Below are 26,739 nucleotides of genomic sequence, written 5' to 3'. Positions count from 1 at the left end.
TGATAGAGGTAAGTGATACCTCTGGTCTTCACACACATGTATGTACATATGTGCACATGTGCCTGCACACATGTCTAACCACATATATATGCAAACACATACACACACACACACAGGAAAATGCTAGTGCATTGTCTGCTCAAGTTACATGGATTAGAATGCAGCTTCATATCAGGAAGTGAAACTGAACATAAGCAAACATGAAAAAATTTCATGAGGTGAGGTTCATATCAAGCCAGGGGTATTTTTTTTTTTTTTTAACAGTTCTGAGATCTGTTTGAAGTTGCACGTTGCTGATTACTATCTCGCAGCTCAGTAATGGACTTCTATAAACCTTATCATATTAATAGTCTTTAGTTTGGTTTTGATTAGTGTTGGGCAATGGCAGTTAGGTAGAGAGAAAATATGTGGTATGCATAGTACATCTTCTACTTTTTCTTACTGACTTTACGATAGTTTCTTAAGTTCTTGTCACAGTGGAAATTCAAACATAGGGAAATCATCACTTTGGTTTGGTACCAATTGTTTTTCAATGCCTGTCATTTTAGTTACAGGTATCTACCTCACTATAGAATCGACTTAGTACACTAGTTGTTTTCTTATTGTTTGCCATGTTTTAATTTGAAAAGAAAAAGTTTTGATTTTTACCATAGAAAAGATTATGGATGAAGACAGATACTCAAAGCAAAGTAATTCTAGACCTGCAGGCAAGGCTTAATCTTGGTGACTAAGTCAGTATAGGTTGATCTTAGAGTTGACATCTCAATAGAAATATGACATCTTCTTCTGCCAACTACCGCCTAGCACTGTCCTGAGTCATTGGTTTCCCCCGGAGAATGCTGGTCATAGATTTAGTGTCGTTTCCTCTGGCACTGACCCTGAGCCATAAGCAAACATCTCTTATCCAAGTGGGAACCCTGCCCAGACTGGCTCCTTTGAAATGATATGCGATACTGGCTTCAGGAGACATGGCAGAGCACACTCATAATAATCATTTATTGACACCAAATACCTTTCTCCAAGAATGCATGCCCTGCTCACTTTATAGCTACTCTCTTATTAATCCTTACTGCTCTTAGAAAGAGATGGAAAGAGAATTTGGCATTCCTGTTTAGGAAGCAGTTAGTAGCTGATCTGCATGCTTAATGTTTCCAAAATTAACTTAATTAAAATTAAGAAAGACATACTTTGCTTTTATTTCCTATGAAGAGTACAACAATAAATTTCATTCCTCAAGTTAAGGACACATGATGATGAAAATAAACAAAGCTTAAAAAGAAGAGCTGAGTGCCTAAAAGTAAGGACCAATTACCAAATGTTTAGCTAGATCGACTAGAGATATTCCCAGGTGGGGTTTCAGCTGTCTATACCGAAGCAGTCTTTAATACTTCTTAAAGTCACTGATATGAATTTCATTCTCTGTGCACGTAAGGGATGTAGTAAAGGCAAAGTCATAGGGGACAACCAGGCTGCCATCTACTAGTCTTGCCATTTATAACGAATCACTGGGAAATCACTTAACCTCTCAATCTAAATTTACTGATCTTTAAATATCAATACCTAATATCATCATTTATAATAATACCTATTGTTTGTGATAACATTTGTTAGTTATAATAATGACACTTTTTGAAGAGTAATGAGAGATGGCATCTAGAAGACTGAATGACATATAGCTCACATTCTCAGTGTGAGGTTTAATGATGGCAGTTGCTTTCTGTACATTATTTTTTTCTTTTATTGGTTTTTTGAAGTAGGGCCTCACTCTAGCCCAGGCTGACCTGGAATTCACTATGGAGTCTCAGGGTGGCCTCGAACTCATGGCAATCCTCCTACTTCCGCCTCCTGAGTGCAGGGATTAAAGGCATGGGCCATCATGCCCGGCTTTTCTGTACATTATTAAGAAACATTAGACATATAAAGATACTTGTAGCATTAAAGAAACAAGCTATTATCTATGTCATAGATAAAACTCATTTTGATTTGTATATTATAAGGAAATTTAAAGCATTTGAATACATAAAAGAAGTTATGAGATCTAGAAGAACATAGATCATTTTAGATAAACAAAATTATATGATAATAATTGTATTGATTTCTTGAGAAAGGGCCTCACATGGCCCCTGTGAGCCTTGAACTTGCCTTGTGGTTGAGGATAGTCTTGAATTCTTGATTCTCTTCTTTCCCCTTTCCACTGAGATTCCAAATGTGCATCACTGTGCTAGCATTATAATAATTACTATTGAGAAGGCTTTTTATTAGAGAAATCTAATCCTTTAAATTACTTTTTTTTTTTTTTTGGTTTTTCGAGGTAGGGTCTCACTCTGGCCCAGGCTGACCTGGAATTAACTATGTAGTCTCAGGGTGGCCTTGAACTCATGGTGATCCTCCTACCTCTGCCTCTCGAGTGCTGGGATTAAAGGCGTGCTCCACCATGCCCAGCAAACATGAATACTTTTTTTTTTTTCATGAATTCCAGACATATGCGCCACCATGTGCCTCTGGTTTATGTGGGACCTGGAGAATTGAACCTGGGTCCTTAGGCTTCGTAGGCATGGGCCTTAAGCACTAAGCCATCCCTCCTAAATTATTTTTTTAAGCATTTTTCACTTTGTCTTTGACCCAGGTGTCATTTATCAACATTTATTTATTTTTCCATATTAATGTTCCATTTTTATACACCATTTGTTGAAAAGACAAATTTTCTTGTATTAGCTCATTTTTCAGTTTTTAAATAAATGTTGTACTGTCTTGTTATTTTATAGCATGATAGCACATCCTGACGTCAGATAGTGCTAGATCACTGGCTTTTTTTCTTCTTTAATATTATATACGCTGCTCTGTATTTTTGCCTTTGAATAAAAAAAAAGGATGATTTTCTTATTCTCACAAAATTTGCTGTGACTTTGATTGTCATGGGTTAATTCTATTAAGTCCAGGTTTGTTATTGTTATTTTTTTAAAAAAATTATTTTTATTTATTTATTTATTTGGCAGTGAAAGAGGGAGAGAGGAAGAGAGAGAGAGAGAGAGAGAGAGAGAGAGAGAGAGAGAGAGAGAATGGGTGCGCCAGGGCTTCCAGCTACTGCAAACAAACTCCAGACATGTGTGCCCCCTGTGCTTCTGGCTAATGTGGGTCCTGGGGAATTGAAACTGGGTCCTTTGGCTTTTCAGGCAAATGCCTTAACCACTGAGCCATCCCTCCAGCCCCTTTGTTTGTTTTTATATTTTCTGCAACAAGGTCTCATTATGTAGCTCAGACTGACCTCAAATTTACTGCCACTATTCTGTTTTCCAAGTGTTAGGTCTATATGTGGGCACTACCATGCCTGAGTTCTCAGATTGTTTTATTTTATTTTATTTATTTCCTTTCTTTCTTTTTTTTCAAGGTAGGGTCTCATTCTAGCCCACGTTGACCTGAAATTCACTGTGTAGTCTCAGGGTAGCCTTGAATTCACAGCAGTCCTTCTACCTCTACATCCTGAGTGCTGGGATTAAAGGTGTGGGCCACCATGCCCAGCTGGATTTAAAAAATAAATAATTTATTTATTTATTTATTTGAGGGAGAGAGAGAGAGAGAGAGAGAGAGAGAGAGAGAGAGAGAGAGAGAGAGAGAGAGAGGAGAGAGAGAGAGAGAGAGAGAATGAATATGGATGTGCCAGGGACTTCAGCTACTGCAAATGAACTCCAGATGCATGCATCATTTTGTGCATCTGGCTTTATGTGGGTACTGGGAAAGCAAACCTAGGTCCTTAGGCTTTGAAGGCAAATTCCTTAACAACTAAGCAATTTCTCCAGCCATATATATATATATATATATATTTTTGAGGTAGGGTCTCACTCTAGCCCAGGTAGACCTGGAATTCACTATGTAGTCACAGGGTGGCCTTGAACTCACAGTGATCCTCCTTCCTCTGCCTCCCAAGTGCTAGGATTAAAGGCATGTGCCACCATGCCTAGCTTGTTTTATTTTCAATAGCATAATAACCTTTTTATTTTTAAATTTTTTTTTAATTTTATTTATTTATTTATTTGAGAGTGACAGACACAGAGAAAGACAGATAAGAGGGAGAGAGAGAATGGGTGCGCCAGGGCTTCCAGCCTCTGCAAACGAACTCCAGACGCGTGCGCCCCCTTGTGCATCTGGCTAACGTGGGACCTGGGGAACCGAGTCTTGAACCGGGGTCCTTAGGCTTCACAGGCAAGCGCTTAACCGCTAAGCCATCTCTCCAGTCCTATTTTTAAAATTATTTTTAAGAATATTGTATTTATTTGGTTGAGACAGAGAAAGATAAAGAGGCATCTTAGATAGATAGATAGGGTGGGGGAGAGAATGGGCATGCCAGGACCTCTAGCCACTGCAAACAAACTGCAGGCACATGTGCCACCTTGTGCATCTGCAGTTGGTACTGGGGAATGAGCCTTGTTCCCTAGGCTTCACAGGCATTCGCTTTAACCACTAAGCAATCTCTGCAGCTCAAGATATCTTTTTAAGTTAATCTATTTACTTTACATTATATTTTACTTATTTAAATTAATTTTAGGTTATTATACAACTAATGGGTGTCATTATGACATTTTCATACTCGCGTGGTTATGCTTCATTTTCCTTTGTTCTAACCCCCAATACACACACACCGTCCTTATTTCTCTTTCTCCCCTGTACCTGGTCCCTTGTCTCCCCTGGATACCCCTTCTTCTGCTATCATGCCACATATTTCTATTACCTTCTCTTTTCCCCTCTCCCTTAGCATCTCTTTCTCCCCTCTTATGATTCTTTTTGTAGATTCATGTTGTAGACACACACACACAGAGATATACCCCCCAGGTTTTTGGATATTTTTATGAGAGAGAGAGAAAGGGGGGGGGGGAATTGGTATTCCAGGGCCTCTAGCCACTGAACTTGAATTCTAAATGCATATGCCATCTTGAGAACATGTTTCACCTTGTATTTGTGTGTCGCCTTGTATATCTGGCTTATGTGGGGCCTGGAGAATCAAATGTGAGTCCTTAGGCTTTGCAGGCAAGAGCCTTAACTGCTAAGCCATCTCTCCAGCCATATATATGTATGTTTATATATAATTTTGAAGCTATATTTTTTGTATTTGAGGGAAAACATGGTATTTGTCTTTCTGAGTCTGGCTTCTTTCAGTTAACATAAGTGTCCATTTCCATTAAAATGTTGTGATTTCATTTTTCTTTATGGCTCAATAAAGTCCTGTTGTGTATATGTACCATATTTTCTTTATCATTCATCTGCTGGTGTATAGCTAGGCTGGTTCTAGTTCCTGAATATTGTGAATAGTGCAGAAGGAAACATAGATGCATAAGTGTCTCTGTGGTGTGTTGATTTAGAGTCCTTAATTAACCCCAGAGTGCAGGACTCTTAGCACCACTTTTTATGGAACCTCCGTAATGGCTACACCCATTTACATTTCTACAAACTGCAGTACAGATTCCTCTTTGCTCACATCCTTTTCAACATATGTATATGTACAGATCATGATGACATCCATGACAACTGGGGTGAGATAGACTCTGAAAGGCGTTTCAACTTGCATTTCCTTTATCACTAAGAATGTTGACCACTTTTCCAGTATTTATTGGCTATTTTTATTGCTTCTTTTTTTAAAAATTTTATTTATTTATTTATTTATTTATTTATTTGAGAGTGACAGGCACAGAGAGAAAGACAGATAGAGGGAGAGAGAGAGAATGGGTACGCCAGGGCTTCCAGCCTCTGCAAACGAACTCCAGACGCGTGCGCCCCCTTGTGCATCTGGCTAACGTGGGACCTGGGGAACCGAGCCTCGAACCGGGGTACTTAGGCTTCACAGGCAAGCGCTTAGCCACTAAGCCATCTCTCCAGCCCTTATTTTTTCTATTGAGAAATGAATGTTCAGTATATAAACCCATTTATTGATTGGATGATTTTAGTTTTTGTAGTTTTTTTTAATATTTTGCTGGCAAAGTATTTTTCCCACTCAGCAGGCTATCTCTTCTTCTGGTGCTTGTTTTCTTTGTGAGGTAGAAGCTTCCTTTTTTTTTTTTTTTTTTTTTGGTTTTTCAAGGTAGGGCCTCACTCTGCCTCAGGCTGACCTGAAATTCACTCTGTAGTCTCAGGGTGGGCTCGAACTCTCAGCGATCCTCCTACATCTGCCTCCCAAGTGCTGGGATTAAAGGTGTGCGCCACCATGCCCGGCTTAGAAGCTTCTTAATTTCATGTAATCACATCTGCCAGTGCTTGGGATTGTTTCCTGTGCTTTTGGAGTCCTTTGCAGAAGTCTGACCATGGTTCTATCTTGAAGTAGAGATAAGAAAGCATCATTAACAAATGGTACTGGAAAAAAAAAAAGAAAGAAAGAAACTGGTTTTTCACACATAGAAGAATGAGTTAAATCCACATCTCTCACTCTGTATAAAAATCAATCTACAGGGGATCTCAGACCTTAATGAAAGACATGGAACTTTGAATCTGCTGGAGAAAAACACAAGCAACATCCTTATCCATAAGAGAAATTCAGATTAAAACTGCTTTGAGATTCCATCTCACTCTAGTGAGAATGGCTGTCATCATGAAAACAAGTAACAAATGCTGGTGGAGGTTTGGGGAAAGAGGAACCCATATGCGTTGCTGGTGGAAATGTGAGCTGATTCAGACACTGTCAAAGTCATGGATATTTTTCAAAAAAGATGGAGAATAGAACAATAATATAACCAAGCTATATAACTCCTGGAGATATATATATATATTTTTTTTTTTTCCAACTTCTGAACCTGCTGACTGTAGGGGCAGATGAGTTCTTATGGGAGAGGCTGGATAATGTAGTTGATGGGTCTCCCTTAGGGAAGGTGATGAGGAGGCAGTTCCATGATGGCTGGAGGTGGCAGTGTGGTGAGATCAATAGTCAGTGCCAGTGTAGCATGTTGTTACAACTTGGTCCTGAGCAAAACAGAGACTTTTCTTGTACCATCCCTGTATTGAGCTGGCTTCAGATCAGTCACTGGCAACATCGGTTATAGAAAGGTGAGGGAGATGGGCTCTGTGCATCTTGTACGAGGACAGAAGGAAGAAATAAGAAGCTTGTTATCCTTGTCAACAGCTACAACATCAAAATGCCAGGCACAAGGGGAGGATGAGCACTCAGAGGTGAGGGACAGAGGGCTTGGGGCAAGAGAGAGGGGGCAGAAGGGCATTTGGGGATCAAGGGAAGAGTAGGAATAGGAGACAGGAGTTTACGAGAGTTCCCTTGGGGTGATGATGTACTAATTCCTGGATGAGGTAGGGTAAGGGTTAAGGAAGGAGGAGCCCTGAGGAGAAGCTCTGATTCTGGCTAAGGCAAGTGGGAGGAGCTGGAGGCAGGATAGGTGAAGTTCAGAAGTAATCAGAGACAGGCAGAGGCAGAGGCATGAGCTAATGTTAGGGTTTAGTATTGGAAGACATCAGACAGGGGAGCCTACTAGTCTGAATCTTTTATATTGTAGTTATAGTTTTCTTACTGAGTGATTAAGACCATGTAGGCTGCCAGAATTAACTGTATATTTTGGAGGTCAGTAATGGCACTGTAGGAGAGACTTTTAGGGACCTGTTAGGAGTTCTGTGACTCTCAGCATTGTCATTTGCTAGGATAAGTCAAGGCCATGCTGACCAAGTGGGCCTCCCTCTTTTGGGAAGCCTAGAGGATGGCTTTTCCTCTGATGTCACTCTCTTGTTGTAGATACACTGACTTGGAATTCATTTCTGGGTCTCCACATCCTCTCTGATCAAGAAGACAGGTAACTTACCAGAGGCTAAAAGTTCAAGTGTCCCATCATCTCCTGTGGTCTTCTGACCTGGGAGCAGGAACCAAAATATTGGTTATCCTTTTAACTCCAATGTTTCCAATTGATTTTGGCTTCTACATATGGTTATGAATCACTCAGAGAGACTGTTTGTATCTGACTATCATTACAAATTAGTTAAAAGGGTGCAGAACATATCCAGTTAGCAAAGCAGATCTGGTTAGAGAATGGCACAATAGTTTAAAATCATTCTGATTAATATTTAAAATGTTTAGTTGTCAGGTGACAGTGTAAGCTATATCTGGGACATAGAAAGCATACACATTCTATCTTTTAAGTATCTGCCAGTTATAAGTATAGGCAGAACATTTTAGCAGCCCTGAAAACAATATTTTACCAATTATTTTATCAGTAACTTTAAGGCAATTGATTTACTCTAGAAACTGTATACCAGGAAAAGACAAGACAGTATAAAAATTTGGCATGTGTTTGAAAACAACTTTGGCTAGTCTATATACCAATTACCCCCCAAACTGGAAGCAGAACAGCAATTTAAGATTATTTTTCTAGGGCAGGAAACATGTCTTAAGTATCATTATCTCTATAAACAATGAATTTAAGATACCAGAAATGACACAATTAATTAAGTGAAACCTTGACTGAAACTGATTATACATAGCTTAAGAATAAAATAAAAACTGGTCATTGTTGAGTTAAGTAAGCCCAATTTTGACATCCATTAGAGACAATATGACAGACACAAAGTAATTTCTTAAATAAGTACCTTTTACCATTGAACAATTTTAAGGCTTAACTAAAGAAATATTTAAGACTATTACATGAAGCTTAGACAAACTATATTAACATTGTTTGTATACAGTAGATTTCTCTAAGACATGGGGAGCTTCCTCAGTTTTTCTAAGAACAAAATCACATTAAGTCACTTTTTATAAGACCTAAATTATAACCTGAGTGATAATCACCCAGAAAAACCAACAAGACAAGAACCATCTTAAAATTACAGTTTTAGTCAGGCATGGTGATGTATGCTTATTGATAGCCATACATCATGGACTTTGTATAAACTAAATTACAATTTATTCTGATATCTGGAAAAGTCTGATATTAACAAAAAGTAGAGTTCATATCTTTAAGGCACATGAAAAAATTTTGGAATATTTTATATAAAATTTACGCATATATTTCATGAGGAAATTTAGCACTTTTAAAAGATAAATGATATATCCATCCAATTTATAAGTCAGTTTGCAAAATTAATTCAGCAGCTGTATCTAACATACCTAAGGAAAAGAGGAACTGGACTAAACTTCCATGATCTAATGACAAAAGGAGACAAGTCTCATGGAAAAGAGAGGGAATGGCCATGCCAGGGCTACTTGCCCCTGCAAACAGTTTCCATATGTATGCTCCACTATGTGCATCTGGCTTTGCAAATAAGCACCTTTAACTGCTGAGCCAAAAAGAAATATTTTCAATCTTCTCCAAGTCAGTTTTATAGAATTATAGTGAATTCCAAACATACACAAAATTTCATAACCCAATGTATAACTATTTGAACCTTAACCAACTCTATAATTCTGTCTGTGGTACTTTGGTAAACTTGCTCCATAATGATGTAAGTTAAATCTAAAGTGATTAAGATTGTGATTATTGGAAAAAATTGAGGAATTATATCTTTTATAACTATTTTGTTCATTTTTATTTATTTACTTGAGAGTGATAGACAGAGAGAAAGGGGGGAGGAAGAGAGAGGGAGAGAGAGAGAAAGAGAGAGAGAATGGGCGCACCAATGCTTCCAGTCACTGCAAACAAACTCCAGATGTGTGCGCCCTCTTGTGCATCTGGCTAACATGGGTCCTGGAGAATTGAGTCTTGAACTGTGGTCCTTAGACTTCATAGGCAAGTGCTTAACTGCTAAGCCATCTCTCCAGCCCCAAGGAATTATATCTTAAATCATAACATAACTTTGTTTAGATTTTATTTTTTTTTACTGTTCACCATGAAGTAAATAGTGTTCAAGTGTGTGACAGATAAATACTGTTTAATGTTTTCAAATGTGGTCTATTTATCTTATAAAATAGGAAAAAAAAAAAGTAAATAATTTCTCTGTAAGTTTTTTTTTGAGGCAGGGTTTTAGATATAATAACCTTAATTAAATATTAATGAGTCAGTTTTAACCATAAGATTTAGTTAAAAGGTTGACAAGTAGAGGAACTTAGCTACCTTGGTTGGGTACTCTAAATTCAGTCTTTCATAACCATTTTCATGACCAGATTAACATCAATAAGTTCAAGTTTTAAGTTTACAGCCTGGGGCTGGAGGGATGGCTTAGCGGTTAATATGTTTGCCTGCAAAGCCAAAGGACCCAGGTTCAGTTCCCCAGGGCCCAAGTTAGCCAGATGCACAAGGTGGCACATGTGGCTGGAGTTCATTTGCAGTGGCTGGAGGCCCTGGCGTGCCCATTTTCTCTCTCCCTCTCCCTCTATCTCTGTCAAATAAATAAATAAAATAAAAATTAAGTCTGAATACCATAGTAAACTGCTACCAGCCAGGGCCCTCCTTTGTTAGTCTGATGTAAATCCTAGGCTAATAGTCATTTTATATCTGAAGAAGTCTGTAATCTGATTAAGTGCTTTGTCTTTAACCTTCTGCTTTAGCTTATTCATACCTTCATCTACATACTTTTACTCTATAGTCTATGTAACCACTCTGTAACAATCTTTCATCAAACATTTCCAGCATTTAAAATTTTCTCTCCAGTTTATATTTTTTAGTCAGTTCATCTTATAACTACCAACAAAAACTTTCATTGTTCTTACCACAAGACTTTTATAAAAGGCTTTAGACACCCCCCCACCCCCCCACCCCCTCACCACCTCACCACCACTTTTAAAAGTAAAGAAAGAAAGAAAAGAAAGGCTTTAGAAACAACTTTCTTATTATAAAAGAGGAGATCAAATTTGACTTATACTATTTATCCAGAATAAGCATAGAGACTTTATCATTTATTGATTTTAGAACTTTGTTTTTTATAACTTTTCTGAGACACTTTTTTTTTAAAAATATGAAAGCAGATTTGAACATTATTATACATTTTAGAAATTTTCTTACAAACTCAGTATTGAGTACTTCTAAATTTAATCGTAAATCTTGAGGCTGTTGCTTGTCAGTAGTTCCATAGGAGCATAGAAAGAGAAGGTAAATGTACAACAGTTACAAATTTCTTATAAGAAGTCCCCTTCTGTTCACAGCAACTTGGCATTTACCCGTCATCATGCTGGGGCCAGGATCCTGAGATTCCCTGTGCTTGCAGACCTCTGGTTCTGCAAGGTAGGGAAGCTAAGACAGAGCCATTTCCCCCCCTAAATTCCAGGGAGACTTTTGGATTTCCCTCAGGCTACAAGGCAGTTTTCTGATCCTGCCATTTTACAACTCCTTAAGAGTAGGAGATTCTTGCATTTTTTTCCACCTATGACCTTAATTCCTTTAGTGTTCCTTCTGGGGGACACTCAACAGTAAAAATTGGCTGTGCCATCTAGTACAGTGGGCTTGGTGGAGAACATCCCTCACAGTAAAATAGCATTGTTTAGAACAGAAATCATTCTGCAGCCTTACGGCTGTGAGCCACATACATACTCATACATACACATTCATTTCATATGCACTTTTCATATAGACTCTAGACCATCACTTTTCCTTCACACATTCATTCACCCATTTATTTATTCAGAAGCTATGCATTCCCGTTTTAAATTTCTATTCTATTTACAACTCTGGAGACTAAATTCAAACCTTGTTACCAAGCAAGGGGTCAGGAGAGGCTTAGGGAGCTGGAGGAGCTGTTGGGGTGAGGTCATCTATGGTGCCTGGGTCCAAAGCAGAGGGTGAGGATGAGTATGGGGAGGGGATGAATGAGAGCACATTCCCGTTTCCTTGGCCAGAAGGACCTGGTGAGAAGAGCAGGTAGAGCAGAGTGAAGGCCGAGCACGCAGAGTGAGAAGTGTTTGAATACACGGTATTTCCGACCATTTGCCTATACATTGGCAGAAGTTTTTTTAAATAAGTGAGAAGTTGGAAATCAAAAGTACTATTCTCGGGCCATTTGGACCCATTGTCCAGCTTACACTGTGGCCAGGCAGAGTTGCAGAGAAACACAAGAAGTCGTCCAAGAGTCATAGAGGCTTTAAGTTCTTAAGGAGACAGGGAAAGAGCCGGTTAGTGGGCAAGATGGGTGACTGTGCTCCCAGTGGTGAAAGTGGCTGGTGGTGAAAGATGAGACCTCAGGAGGGAGAAGGAGAGTGTCCTGAAATGGTGCAACCGAACCAAAAAGCGCCCCTTTGGGTACAGTACACCAGAGAGCGAGAGACCTGAGGTGTCAAGTGTGCATCTCTCGCAAGACCTGGGGTTGGGACCCAAAAGCAGCTGAGGGGTATAGCCTGGCATGCTGGCATGGATTTCCTGAGCAGGGATTAAACTGAGAGCAGGCCACCCCAAAAGGGACACTTACCGAAAAGGAGGAAGGAGATGAGGAAGGGAAGAAGAGCGAGGCCAAATTGTGGTGGATGTGAAAGCTGATACCAGGCAGAGATGGTCCGAAACCTTCAGAGGGTCAATGGCAGCTCAGCGGTCTGGTCATGGGAAAGGAGGTCTGGCTACCCAAGAGGACAACTGGAAGCCTCCTATCCAAGTCACCATACTGGATGTAAGGTTCAGGAGTGATCAAGACCACGCAAACCACTGTGAAGCAAAGATGAAAGCTTTTATTTGGGAAAAGCATGAGCTGCCAGGGCTGACTCACAAGAGAGGAGCATAGCCTGCCTGAGTTTTCAGGGAGTGGGCTTCATAGGGCTGTTTCAGTTTGGGGAAAGTGAGGAAGGAAAAAGAACAAATAGCTCAAGTGTGAGACCAGAACAGTGAGCAGACAGATTACGAGATAAGGGGCAGGAAGCCATGATGTGGGGGCATTGTTAGGCAAGGAAGGGGTAATGGCTGCATGGTTTCTTGAGGAATGTGGGTAATTCATTTCCTTATGTCTGTTGCCATCCTGTTTTCCTTGGTGACTTCATTTTGGGAGCCTGTCCTGACCTAACAGTTACTATTTTATATATTCTCTTATTGATCTCTATTCCACTTAATCTTTCTATATATTTTATTATTCTAATTGGGCATTTATTAAAAAGTATTCTGTTTTTAAAGATTTAAAACAATATATATTTTATTTATTTGTAAACCTAGTGTGCTTGTGTTTGTGTGTGTGAGAGAGACAGAGAGCGCACACCAAGGCCTTTTGCCAGTGCAAATAAACTACAAATGCATGTGCCAATTTGTGCATTTGGATTTAGGTGGCTACTGGCTTATTTTATTTTATTTTTTTGGTTTTTTGAGGTAGGGTCTCCCTCTAGCCCAGGCTGACCTGGAATTCACTATGGAGCTCAGGGTGGCCTTGAACTCACGGCAATCCTCCTACCTCTGCCTCCCAAGTGCTGGGATTAAAGGTGTGCACCACCATGCCCAGCTACCGGCTAATTTTGAACCCAGGTCGGCAGGCTTTGCAAACAAGCACCTTTAACCACTGAACCATTTCTCAAGCTCCAAAAGTATTCTATTTTGTCTTAGTTTACCGACTATAATTTATTTTTTTTCTACTTTAAAAATGATTGTCGTAGAGTTTATAATTAGTTTACCACTTATCTGAGTTCATTTTTTAATGATACCCAGGTAGCTTCATGAGTAATGTAAACATCTCATAGTTACAAAATATTTTGAATTTGTGTTTTTCCTTATATTATCACTAGTATTCCTTTATATATAAACATACATATATGGTTGTTTATGTGCATTGCTACTATTAGTTTGAATAATATCTATGCATTAGATTAAAAATAAAAATACGTTTCATTTGCTTTCACCTATCTTTCTTCAATACTGTTCTTTAACAGTGTCTGAGTTTCTATAACATTTTCCTCTTTTTTTTTAAAAAAAAAACCATTTTTTAGTCTGTGTCTCATGTAGCCCAAGCTGGTCTCAAACAGTCTATGTGGTTTCAAGGATAACCTTGAAACTCTTTATCCTCCTGCTTTCTTCTGCCAAGTCCTGGGATTGCAGGTCTGAGGCACTTTGTCTGGCTTCTTGAAACGTTCTATGAATACTTCTTGCCAAGTAGATATAATGCCTTTTGTCTGAGAAAGTTTGTTTTCCCACTTTTGAAGTCAATTTCATAGGATACAGAATTTTACATGTTTTCCCTCAGTTTTTAAATATTTTACTCCACTGTTTGATTTTGTGATTTGTGAGGAGTTGAATATAACTTTTGCTTGTTTATACCAGAGATCATTTGAAACTTTATTTTGTTCTATATTATTTCAATAGATCAAAAGAGTTTATGATTAATATGAATGTCCAAAGCAAGTTTGTAACCCTTTCAGCTTTTGGGATTTTTGAAATTATCTATTTATGTATGTATGTATGTATGTATGTATGTATGTGTGTGTGTGTGTGTGAGAGAGAGAGAGAGAGAGAGAGAGAGAGAGAGAGAGAGACTGACTGACTGATTGACTGGACATGCCAGGGCCTATAGCCACCGCAAACGAATTCCAGATGCATGTTCCACCTTGTGCATTTGGCTTATGTGGACATTGGGGCATTGAATCTGGGTCCTGAGGCTTTGCAGACAAGCACCTTAACTGCTAAACAATCTCCCCACATTTGGGATATTTTTAAGTAAGCATATTTAATATATAACCATTATAATGTTTATATAACAAACATGTATCCTGATGAAGAAAATTTGTGTGGATTTTGGCTTTTAAATAGGAACAATTCAAAATTCTGCATCATCATTTTGAAACTGTCTTTTTTGTGTCAGGAATACACATGTAATTTTTATCAGTAGTACAATGAAGCACTTTTTAAGGTATTCATATGTTATTCATATTGTTAATTTTATTTACAAAGCATCGAATTCTGACTATTCATAACTTTTGGATGTCGAAGTTATTCCTCTTTGAAAACAGAGTGAACTAAACATCATCTTGATTTTTCATGCCCGAGTCTAGAAACCAAATGTACTCACATCTATGACTCCATGCCTGCTTTCAGCACTCATAACGCCGCATATTAACTTTTAGATGGACAGAGTGATTTGTGCAGAAGTTGCTGAGTACTATGTAGCTTTTGCCCTTATATTCTACTGCGCTGGTTCTTACGAATTTTTTTTTTTTTGGCTCTCACATTCTTTTTATGTTTTTTATATTTTATGTTTTAAAATTACTATTACTTCATAGTATTGCCCTTATCTTAGCCTTTTTGTAATTAAAGACTTTTCAACTGGCTAGGCAAGCCTATTAAAATTAAATGAGGTGGGCTTTCCTAAGATTAAAACAAACAAGAAAAAATACTTGAGCTTAAATTTTTTGTCTTTTTAGTTACTCTCAAAATTATGTAAATTCATGTTTTTTTATTCATTTTAGTCAGTAGGGTTATTTGGTAACTGATTTCCGCTTAGGGGAGGTGTTTAGGAATATCTACTAATTTTATTATTTGTATGTAATCTTTTGGGACAATAGAAATTTATAACAAATGGATTCAAAGTTTATGATTAATTGTCTTGAGTCAGACACCTTGGAAATGTCAGGCAGAGGAAGACTTTTGCTTGGTCTTGAATGGTAACAAGGAAACAAGCCAGCAGAGTGATGTAAGCATCGTGCTGTGGGTTTACCTTTCAAAGCCAGGGCTTCCTAGTCAGCCAGCACAAAGACTAATTGTGCTCCTAGAATGCCTGCAGTCCTGATTTACATTTTCCCCCAAGTAATCCTTAAGGCTGACAGCCCAGAAGTTCTAATAGTCAAGCCAAGCTGTAGTGCCGCTGGAGAGCATGATCTAGACCTCTCCATGCTTCTGTGGCGGGAGAGAAGAGAGAGTTGTAAAAGGATCAACCTTAGCATCAAACGATGTTTCTGGTATGTGTTTATTTATTTTCAGCTAGACTAATTTTGGTTAGTTTTAGGAAGCAATGATGTTTTAAATTGGATGCGGATTTTAAATGTGCTATCATTTTATTTCTAGGTGGAACACCAGTATTCCCATAAGTTCACAGTAGTGGTGCTACGTGCTACTAAAGTAACGAAGGGGACCTTCGGTGACATGCGTAAGTAGCTCATTCCCTTGGCTGTTGAAACATACTTATGGCTCACAGTTCAGTTGCTCGAGTCTTTGACGTGCCATGTACTTTTCGTTCCATAAATGTGATTATCTTTGAGTGATAATATTTTGAACCATTCTGATGCTGTTTGATATCTGTCCCAATAGCCTTTTGCTTGGGTTTTCTGTTAGCTAAGAGTAAAGGCAGTGAGGCAAAATGCCTGTCTTATGACACATGGATCTGTGGAACTCAAAGTTCTATTTCATCCTGTTTGGAAAGAGTGCTGAGTCAGGACTTCAAACAGGCTGCCTCTTTGAGGTATTTTGCTTCTAGGATTAAAAAGTGCAGTTCATGTAATTCTTCTGCCTCTGAGTGTGTTTATTATGTGTGGGATAGCTATAGAAACTGGGGAGGGATAGCTATGGAAACTGGGGAAATGCTATGAAGCACAGTCCTGGGATCAGGTCGATTCATGTGCTGACAGTGTCCTCACTGCTTTCCAAAGGACAGATAGCTGGAGCTGGGGGGTGTGGAATGCAATGTACAATGATTGTCATAGGGAATTTGGTAAAATTTAGGTAATTGCCATAGTATGGGATGGTGCAAATGAATCCTCAGAACAGTGTTGGAGAAAGAACAAAATTTATCAGTGTGGGAACCAGAGAAAGCATCTCTGGTGCATGTTAGGCAAATAACTGGCTTGTTCTGTTTTTCCTCTGCTCTCACAAAGTAATCCAGGGGAGACTTGTGACACCAGATGCATGGGGAGGTTTCTGCTGGCAAGTAAGCAATTGATCATCAAGTAGACAACAGCACTGTGTCTTCTAACTCAATTCTGTTTTGATGCCATCTACCTGGGGATGGCAAATCACACAGGTTGAGGATTCTTTTTGAAGTCTGCTCTCCCTCTCCACTTTAAAATGCAAGTCACAAGCTCCAGGTTGTATAACCCCACCTTCTGATTTATGGTTAACAATTGGTGCTCCCTCCCTGAGTTCCTTTAATCTGTTGGAGTGGCTCTCAGAACTCAAGTCAATACTTACGTTGATACACACGAGTCGCTATACAGAGATGTGTAGGGAAAAGGTTGCCTAGTTTCCTTGGCCCCCTTAGCCATCACCCTTGGGGAACTTCTCCTTGTTCAGCAGTCTGGAAACTCTCTCAGCCCCATCTCATGTCTCATGTTCATAGACCTGGTGGGAAACCCAGCAAGTCCCGTCTCTGTCAGCATTATCCTTGTCCTATCTGCTTAGGACATTCCCTCAAGGGCATAGTCTTTTGGAATCAGGTGAGTCTTATGACCTGCTGTAGGGCAAGAAGTGCAAGTCCCAGACTGTCCTCATGGCCCAACAGAAGATTAGAAGGTCTGTGACCTGCCTTGAGGGAATCTAGTTTCTGGGGCCAGCATGGGTGAAGGCGTCATGATCTAGAAGCTGTGTACAAAACCCGACTATGTATTATAAAAGCACACCTGCCAGAGACTTTAAACCAGCAGCCCAAAGAACACTTTCTGAGAAAGAGCCATGAATAACTGCGGGCAGAGGAATTCGATGTTCAGAGGCGGTGGGACTGCAGGGAACTTGTCCCACACCGAAGTGAACAAAGAGCAAAGGGGGCTGCAGAGATGGCTCAGTGGTCAAGGGGCTTGCTTGAAAAGTATAATGACCCAGGTTTGATTCCCCAGTACTCATGTACAGCCAGGAGAGGCCCTGGCACACCCACTCTCTTTCTCTCATATTGGTTTTTCCAGATAAGGTCTCACTCTAGCTCATGCTGACCTGGAATTCACAGTCTCAGGGTGGCCTTGAACTCATGGTGATCCTTCTACCTCTGCCTCCTGAGTGCTGGGATTAAAGGCATGTGCCGCCATGCCCGGCTTTAAATGTATTTTTGTTTTAAAAGAACAGGGAGTAAAGATGTGAGCTAGAAGAGCACTCAGGGCTAGGATGACAAGCTCTGGTAAGAGAAGCACAGGGACTGAGTTAGCATGTGTGCTACAGGAAGGATTAGATGCCATGTAAGTTGCAAGTCACGTGATTGGGTTTTCATTTAAAAATGTTCTGTCTATAATGTGAAATACTGAACTAATTCGTTATTTTGGAGGAGAATGTAGAAATCATGTATTTGTTTTTACATAATAGGTATAGGAGTTAGAGAGATGGCTCAAAGGTTAAGATGCTTGCATACAAAGCCTTAACGACCCCAGTAAAATTCCCCAGTACCCACGTAAAGCCAGATGCACAGTGCTGCATGCATCTGGAGTTTGTTTGCAGTGGCTAGAGGCCCTGGAATGTCCATGCTCTCATACATAAACAAACAAATAAGATATTTTAGAAAAATAATGGGACCGGAGTCTCATGGTACTGGTGGAGGTGTGGAGAACAATAGCAGTCTTCAGAACAAGTGTGAATCGGAGGTTTGGCTTTGGCATTTTAGACTATCTGTACTATTTAAACCTCCTTCACCAGTGTTTGCCTATTTTGCTTCTTTTAAAAAGGCATCCTTTCTTTAAATTTATTTATTCATTTATTTTAGAGAAAGAGAGAGAGAGAGAGAGAGAGAGAGAGAGAGAGAGAGAGAGAGAAAGAGGCAGATATATATAGAGAGAATGAACACACCAGGGCCTCTAGCCACTGCAGACGAATTCCAGAGACATGAGCAACCTTGTGCATCTGGCTTAAGTGGGTCCTGGGGAATCAAACGTGGGTTCTTAGGCTTTTCAAGCAAGGGCCTTAACAGCTAAGCCATCTCTCCAGCCCCTCTTTTGATTTTTATGTCTTTGCATTTTCATCACTTTAAATGCTAGTTCTATGGAAGAAAGGCTTCCTATGAAAGAGAAGCCCCATTATAAAGATGGGAGTTGCACATAGCCTTAAGGAAACTCACAGGTCTTAATAGTGCAGCAGGTCAGGCTGTTCCTTGAAAGGGCCATTCTTTGTTCTGGTAAATAATGGCCATAATGTGCCAGGCATGCAAAAGATAGACCTAATTTGACTTTTAAACATGTAGTTATGATGTGTTCTGTCAGTGCCTCTTCTGTTTAGAAACCATGGGTGTCAGTCTGGGTCGGATGTGACTAGCCCAGCACGCCTCTACCCTGTAAGTGGATAATGTTACATTTCATTTTCTAAGATGACATCAGAGAGTGAATGCATAGTAGTTTTTAAAGATAAAATACCATTTAACAGATATTTTAATATATTAATTATGGACAAATACTAAAGCTGTTTTTTAAAAAATTTTATTTGATCTATTTCTTTTGGTTTGGTGTTTTAAAATAGGGTCTTACTGTCTGGCCCAGGTTAGTCTGGCACTCACTATGTAGCCTGGGACAGCACTGAACTCACAGCAATCCTCTTGCCTCAGCCTCCCGGATGCTAGAATTATAGACAAATGATACCATGCTTGGCTTCTAAGGATTCTTTTCTGTCTCTTTATAGGACACTGAGCTCTTTCTCCCTGCAGATTAACATTATAAACATTAGTGCTTCTAAAGATAGTTGTGGGATTGTGGGTAGATCAAATTTTAATTGTTTAAAAACAAAAAGAACTTAATGTATACATTTAAGCTTAAAATATCTTTAGGGGATTTATGAAATCATTGTACTTAAACCAATTAAAAGACTCTATCACATAATATTTTAAGGTACTCATAATTTCCTTAGTAACGTCATCCTTTTTTTTTTAAATAATGTATGTGTCTGAGGACAAAACATTGTTTTATTTCAGATGAGCTCACACCAATACCTGTGTCAGCTTTTCCTACTTAAAAAAATACTTTTATTTATTTGAGAAAGACAGACAGAAAGAGGCAGACAGAGACAGAGTGAGTATGGGCATGCCAGGGATTCCTGCCACTGCAAATGAACTTTGTGCATCTGTTTTTATGTAGGTACTGAGGAATTGAATCCAGGCTGTCAGGCTTTTCAAGAAAGTGCCTTTAACCTCTGAGCCATCTCTTCAGCCATTTTTCTATTTTTTTAAATAAACATAATATTTTTGTTTTAATTTTAAAAATTATCTTATTTATTTGAGAGAGAGAAAGGTGGGGGAGGAGGAAGAGAATGGGTTCACCAGAGTCTTCAGCCACTGCAAACGAACTCCAGATGCATGCACTACCTTGTGCATCTGGCTTTATGTGGGTACTGGGGAATTGAACCTGGGTCCTTTGGCTTTGCAGGCAAGTGCCTTAAGTGCTAAGCCCATAATTTTTTTTTTTTTTTTTTTTTTATGTAGGGTCTCACTCTAGCTCAGGCTGACCTGGAACTCACTATGTAGCTTCAGGGTAGCCTCAAACTGATGGTGAATCCTCCTACCTTTGCTTCCTAAGGGCTAAGATTAAAGGCATGTGCCTCCACATCTGGCTTGTTCTCTTTATTTAAGTGGCAATACCATTTGTAATTAGAGACTGATCTACTCTAGATCCAGTATTACTTCTTGCATTGTAATATCCATAGACATCACCAGAGCATCTTGTTGAAATTACAGGATCTGATTCAGTAAATTCAGGGTCTCTTGCCACTGCAAATGAATGGCAAATGCACATACCACTTTGTGCCCCTGGCTTCATGTGTGTTGGGGAATATAGACTTTGCAAAAATGTGCCTTTAAATCACCGAGCCATCTGATTTTACTTCTTAAATGAAATACTTGAATAACTTGGTATCTTTTCTTTTTTAGTCCCTATACATGCTCTTAATTCTCTAATCACTCAGTTAGCACTGAGGTTTATGACAGAAAGAAATGAACATAAAGGCTTTAAACATGCACCACAATTCTGTTAATCATTCCTGAAATTCTTTAGACTAGAATCATTAGACAAGATTACAAACAATCACAAAAGAGTATTTCCTTTTATTTTTCCAAAGATTCAAGTGCTTACCTAAAGTCAAATAATCAAACTTATGGCTGGTACGGTACTGACATATACATTCCCAAGGCAACATTTCCTCATATTTATACATAAAAATTCCTAAGGTTTAATGTTTCCTCAATTTACTATTTTTGTGTGATATTTGAGAAAAGTCCAAGAACCCAGACAAGATAATGTCAAGTACTCTGCTTTTACCCAGTGTGACTTGTAAGCTATTGTTTTGTGTGCATCTGCAATTAGCTTTGGTTGAGATGCAATGCATCTTTGTCGTGAGAATGTTGACTGTGTCAAGTTTTTAGGTGAATCCTTTTTTTCTGTTGTTGTTGAAATTCTTACTGCTTTCACATGGTATCAGAGTTCATTCATGCAGAATGTAACAGTTTAAACATTTGGACCACAGGCCTTTATGTGGGTATCCATGACATACCTTTTTGGACCACCGTAGGGCCTGGAGACAAGTGGCGCATTGTGGCTTTACTTCTGTCTGTGGGAGACAGATGTACTCTAGATCAGTCAGCAACACTTGTCACTTGTGACTTGAGGATTGCAGATTGAGCAACTGTAAGAATTTCAAAATAACTATAAAGTTCCTTTGAACTTGGTTTTGGCTACATGTTTATATATAAAGTGATTATTTAGTGGGAAATATTTATGGAAGCTTAATTTTTTTGAGGTAGGGTCTCACTCATAGTCTCAGGCTGGCCCTAAACTCACAGGAATCCTCCCACCTCTGCTTCCCGAATGCAGGAATTAAAGGCATGTGCTACCATGCCCAGTGCTCAATTCTTTTTAATCATGTTTTCTTTTTTAATATTTTATTTATTTATGTGAGAGAGAGAATGAGAATGGGTACACCACACCAGGTTGCACATGAACTCCAGATGCACGTGTCACCTTATGCATCTGGCTTTACTTGGGCACTAAAAATCAAACCAGAGTCCTTAGGCTTTGCAGGCAAGTGCCTTACCTCCTGAGCCATCTGTCCCGCTCTTGCTCCTGCTTTCTTGCCATATGTCTTTGCAGTCCTGTGGAACAACAGTCCTTCAAGTTAACACATCACAGTGGAGTGGTCTGGATATTTAGGTTCATACTCAAGTAGAAGTGCTCAATTATTTTTCTAAATCACATTAAATTGACTCTGAAGTCCCACTCACTAGAGTTCAGAAAGGGGAGTGTAGGTGATCTTCCTTTCTCTAAAAGTATACAGGAATTACGGGTATGTAGAGTTGACTGTAATTTAGGAATACACCTGCTTTAAGCTTTGGTGGTGATCACCATTGGCTTCTAACCTTCAGTTCCATGTAGTTTTCATGGAACCTGACATTTCACACTTGATAGTCAGTGCAGTCCCTCAGAGAACACTTCACCAGAGACCACAGAACACATCAGAGAGAACTTAAAACCATTTGAAAGCAATGAGGCCGAGTCTACACTCATATGACCATCTTGTGGTAACCATGCCACACATGGTGCACAGTAGCTGAGAAGCACTGGGCTTCTAACACTTTAAAAATGCAAGAAGGGCTAGGTCTATGCCTTAGTGGTTAAGAAGCACATGTTCTGCATGTCTGATAACCAGAGTTTGAATTCCCAGCACCTACTTAAAGCTAGGCTCATGGTAGTGCAAATGTCTGTCATGCCAATGTGTGTATGGCAATGGGCAGGAGAGACAGGAGAATCCCAAAGCTTGCAAGTAGCTAATTAGCACACTAGTTTGCAGAGACCCTGTCTCAAATCAGGTAGAAGGAGAGGATCAATACTCCAGAGTTGTCCTCTGACTTCCACATTCACATCGTGGTGTGTATTTGTCTACTATTCACACACACACACACACACATACACACACACACACACACACACACACACACACACACACAATGTAAAGATACTCAAAACCATAAGAATTTTAAGAAAATTTACCATCTTTACTCCAGTTTTGTGTCTCTATCTATCTTTAAGACCACCCACTTTGATCCTCTTCAGAAGACCCAACTCTCAGCACTAAATGCTAATAATTCTCTGTAAAAGGGAGCTTGGATCTCATTCTTCCTATTTGTAAATGTTGACATGAGAGGAGGGATGTGGGTGTCTGTGTACAAAGGCATTATCTATTTGGTCTTCTGAGCCTCTTCAGCAAGAACAATACATAGGAACTATCATAGAGACCTCACGCCCCTGTCCTGTGTCTGTTCTTGAATTCCGCAGTGATCAGAGGCTCTAGGGGAGAGGTAGAGTCTACTGATGAAGGGCATGGTGCCTGCCAGCGGCAGGTTCTGCCACTCACGAGCCTCTGTCTTGGACAAGTTGCTTATCCTGCGTCTGTATTTCTTCATACTGATGAAAGGGCATGGTGTCTGCAGGCAGTAGGCTGCACTCATTAGCGCTATGTCCTTGAGCAAATTACTTATCCTATGTCTATATTCATTTCTTCATATTGTATATGTGAGAATTTAATGAGTTAATATGGGCGAAGTTCTGTGGATGATGCATAGTAAGTGTTCAATATTTTATACAACATTAGAGGATATTCTTTTTTTTAAAATAATTTTTGTTCATTTTTTATTTATTTATTTGAGAGTGACAGACAGAGAGAAAGACAGATAGAGGGAGAGAGACAGAATGGGTGCGCCAGGGCTTCCAGCCTCTGCAAACGAACTCCAGATGCGTGCGCCCCCTTGTGCATCTGGCTAACGTGGGACCTGGGGAACTGAGCCTCGAACCGGGGTCCTTAGGCTTCATAGGCAAGCACTTAACCGCTAAGCCATCTCTCCAGCCCAACATTAGAGGATATTCTTTTCTTTTTTTTTTTTAAATTTTTTTTTTTTATTTATTTATTTGAGAGCGACAGACACAGAGAGAAAGACAGATAGAGGGAGAGAGAGAGAATGGGCGCGCCAGGGCTTCCAGCCTCTGCAAACGAACTCCAGACGTGTGCGCCCCCTTGTGCATCTGGCTAACGTGGGACCTGGGGAACCGAGCCTCGAACCGGGGTCCTTAGGCTTCACAGGCAAGCGCTTAACCACTAAGCCATCTCTCCAGCCCGAATATTCTTTTCTTAAGCATCATCTTCATGAGAAAAAGATATTGTTTTCAATCATCTGTGCCTAGGATTTCTTCCAGCTTTGGAGATCAATTTGTATTCCAGATCTCTGTGTTGAGCAGATTATTAAATCCTCCTGTCTCACCATGGGAGAAGCTCCTACTGAGAAGACTTAGATGCCCTTCTGCTTCCCACAGACTTCCGCTTACCCCGTCACTGAGAGTGAAAACGCACTGAGAGGCGGGGGCCTCTGCTTCATTTGCTGTTCTGATTCTGAACCGTTAGAACTTAACCCTGAGTACCGTTTAGTGAGGAAGAGCTTAGGGAATATTGGAAAAGCAGCTAGAGGAAATGAAAATGTATAATTATTTTTTCTTGAAGAAGGCATTCTTTATTGTCTCCATGAGGAAGAATTTGAAAAATAATTTTATGTCCCTTTTTCTGTAGGTAACAAATACATCTGTTATTTGTTTTTTGGATTTTTGAAGCAGGGTCTCACTCTAATTCAGGCTGCCCTATAACTCACAACTATTCTCCTGTCTCAGCTTCTTGAGTGCTGGTATTAAAGGCGTGCCTCATCATGCCTGGCCTTTATTTTGGGGTTAATTAAAATTTTCTTATATTAATTATACAGTTTCAAATCTTATTTTTTAATATGGAATTGTTACTCTCTTATAGCCATTTGCTGCCTAAAGTACATCTTTGTTAATTTAAGTGTTTCTAAGTATCAGCCTTTAGGTTATGGCTGAACATGAGTGTTAGTTTACTCATGTTTTTGGAATGTTTTTGAGTAACCACCCAAAATGTTAAAACATTCTAAGTCTAATGAAACTATTTCCCAATGATCATTTTATGAAAGATAATTTCAAGATGAATAAAGTGTTTTGTAATATGTTTATCTCATATCTTATTTTTTATTTTCTATGGGCTGAAGAAGTGTGATGTGTAATAATATAATGTTTTTCTTGTTGGTTTGGAATGTCATATAGTTTATAAGATGTCAAATTGTTTTATCAGTACATTTAGAACTTTTCCTTTCAACTAATTTTATTTTTGACAATTTCATAGTCTAAAATTGTATTTTCATCATATTCATTCCATTTTTAAGCTTTTTTTATTGTTTCTTTGAGGTAGGGTTTCACTCTGGCTCAGGCTGACCTGGAATTCACTATGTAGTATCAGGGTGGCCTTGAACTCACAGTAATCCTCCTACCTCTGCTTCCCAAGTGCTGGGATTAAAGGTATGCACCAGCACACCCAACCATTTTTAATCTTTTTAAATTTTAATTTTATTTATTTGAGAGAAAGAGGGAAGAGAGAAAGAGAGAAATAGAGAGACAGAGAGACAAAGAGAATATGGCCATGCAAGGGTCTTCATCCACTCTAAATGAACTCCAGACGCATATGCACCACCTTGTACTTCTGGCTTACGCAGGTCCTGGGAAATCCAATCTGGGTCCTTTGGCTTTGCAGGCAAACATCTTAATCACGAAGCCATCTCTCCAGCCCTGTTTCTTCCATTTTAAAGTTTTATTATTTGTGTGTGTGTGTGTGAGTGTGTGTGCTTGTGCACGCGTGAAGGTGCTTATGTGCCAGGGCACTCACGAAGAGATCAGAGGACAAATTTCCACTTGTCTTGCCCCTTCACCACATTTCAGGCAGAGTCTCCTGGTGTAGATTCTTGCTCTTTTGTTAGTTGCTGTACTTGCCATGAACTTCTGTGAAGTTTTCCTGCCTCCACATCTCATTTCCCCTTCCAAGTCAGCGTGCTGGCATTGCAGAGGCCCATCTGGGAATGGAACTTGGGTGTATAAGCAACACGAGCTTTACCCACTACCTCCCCATGCTTCCCTATAAAGCTGGATCTCCTTTCTGTCTATTCCCAGGGCTCTCCTCCTTTTTAATTTTTTTTTTTTTTTTTTTTTTTTAGAGAGAACAAGGGAGAAAATTGCCATGTTAGGGCCTCAGCCACTGAAATTGAACCCAAGAAGCTTGTACCACCTAGTGGGCATGTTCAGTTGCCTCGGCTTTGTGTGTCTGGCTAATGTGGGATCTGGAGAGTTGAACATGTGTCCTTAGGCTTCTCAGGCAAGTGCCTTATCTAGCCTTTTTTTTTTTTTGGTTTTTCGAGGTAGGGTCTTGCTCTATCCCAGGATGGCTTGGAGTCCACTCTCTAGTATCAGGGTGGTCTCAAACTCATGGCTATACTCCTACCTCTGCCTCCCAAGTGCTGGGATTAAGGGCATGCACCACCACACAAGGCTTTCTCCAACCTTTTTAAATTTTTTAAAAAATTTTTATTTACTTACTTGGAAGAAGAGAGAGACAGAAAAAAGGACATGCCAGGGCTGGAGAGATGGCTTAGCGGTTAAGCACTTGCCTGTGAAGCCTAAGGACCCCGGTTCGAGGCTCGGTTCCCCAGGTCCCACGTTAGCCAGATGCACAAGGGGGCGCACACGTCTGGAGTTCGTTTGCAGAGGCTGGAAGCCCTGGCGCACCCATTCTCTCTCTCTCCCTCTATCTGTCCTTCTCTCAGTGTCTGTCACTCTCAAATAAATAAATAAATAAAATTTTTTTAAAAAAAGGACATGCCAGAGCCTCCAGTCACTGAAAATGAACTCCAGATGCATGTGCCACTCTGTGCATTTGGCTTTATGTAGGGACTAGGGAATCAAACTCGGGATGTTAGACTCTGCAGACAAGTGCCTTAACTCCTGTGCAATGCTTCCAGCCCCACATTGTCCTTTTTCATCCCTCTCCAACTCCAGCTAAACTCCTTCTTCTTCCCAACTAGTCCCTTTTTACGTTCATGTGTTTTTTTCCCCCTTTCTGTGATCTACTATATTAAAGTTGTATCCATAACCATGGATGAAGGTTATTTGGA

At 39.6% G+C, this 26,739-nt stretch overlaps 1 protein-coding gene across 2 annotated transcripts in view; it reads left to right on the top strand.

The window, feature by feature from the left end:
• Positions 1–26,739, top strand: part of Pla2g4a (phospholipase A2 group IVA) — a 184,074-nt gene that overhangs the window by 43,554 nt on the left and 113,781 nt on the right. The window contains exons 1-2 of one of the 2 annotated variants that reach the window (XM_045156652.1): positions 15,647–15,760; positions 15,867–15,948. In XM_045156652.1, coding sequence (XP_045012587.1) covers positions 15,752–15,760; positions 15,867–15,948 — 91 coding nt within the window. In that variant the 5' untranslated portion in view covers positions 15,647–15,751. Of the gene's footprint in view, positions 1–15,646; positions 15,761–15,866; positions 15,949–26,739 lie in introns of those variants that run through there. The other variant, XM_004659505.3, reaches the window with a different exon arrangement.

The sequence above is a fragment of the Jaculus jaculus genome, chromosome 1 (genome assembly GCF_020740685.1).
Source record: "Jaculus jaculus isolate mJacJac1 chromosome 1, mJacJac1.mat.Y.cur, whole genome shotgun sequence".
Classification (NCBI taxonomy): domain Eukaryota; kingdom Metazoa; phylum Chordata; class Mammalia; order Rodentia; family Dipodidae; genus Jaculus; species Jaculus jaculus.
This window is presented reverse-complemented; position numbering and strand designations above follow the sequence as displayed.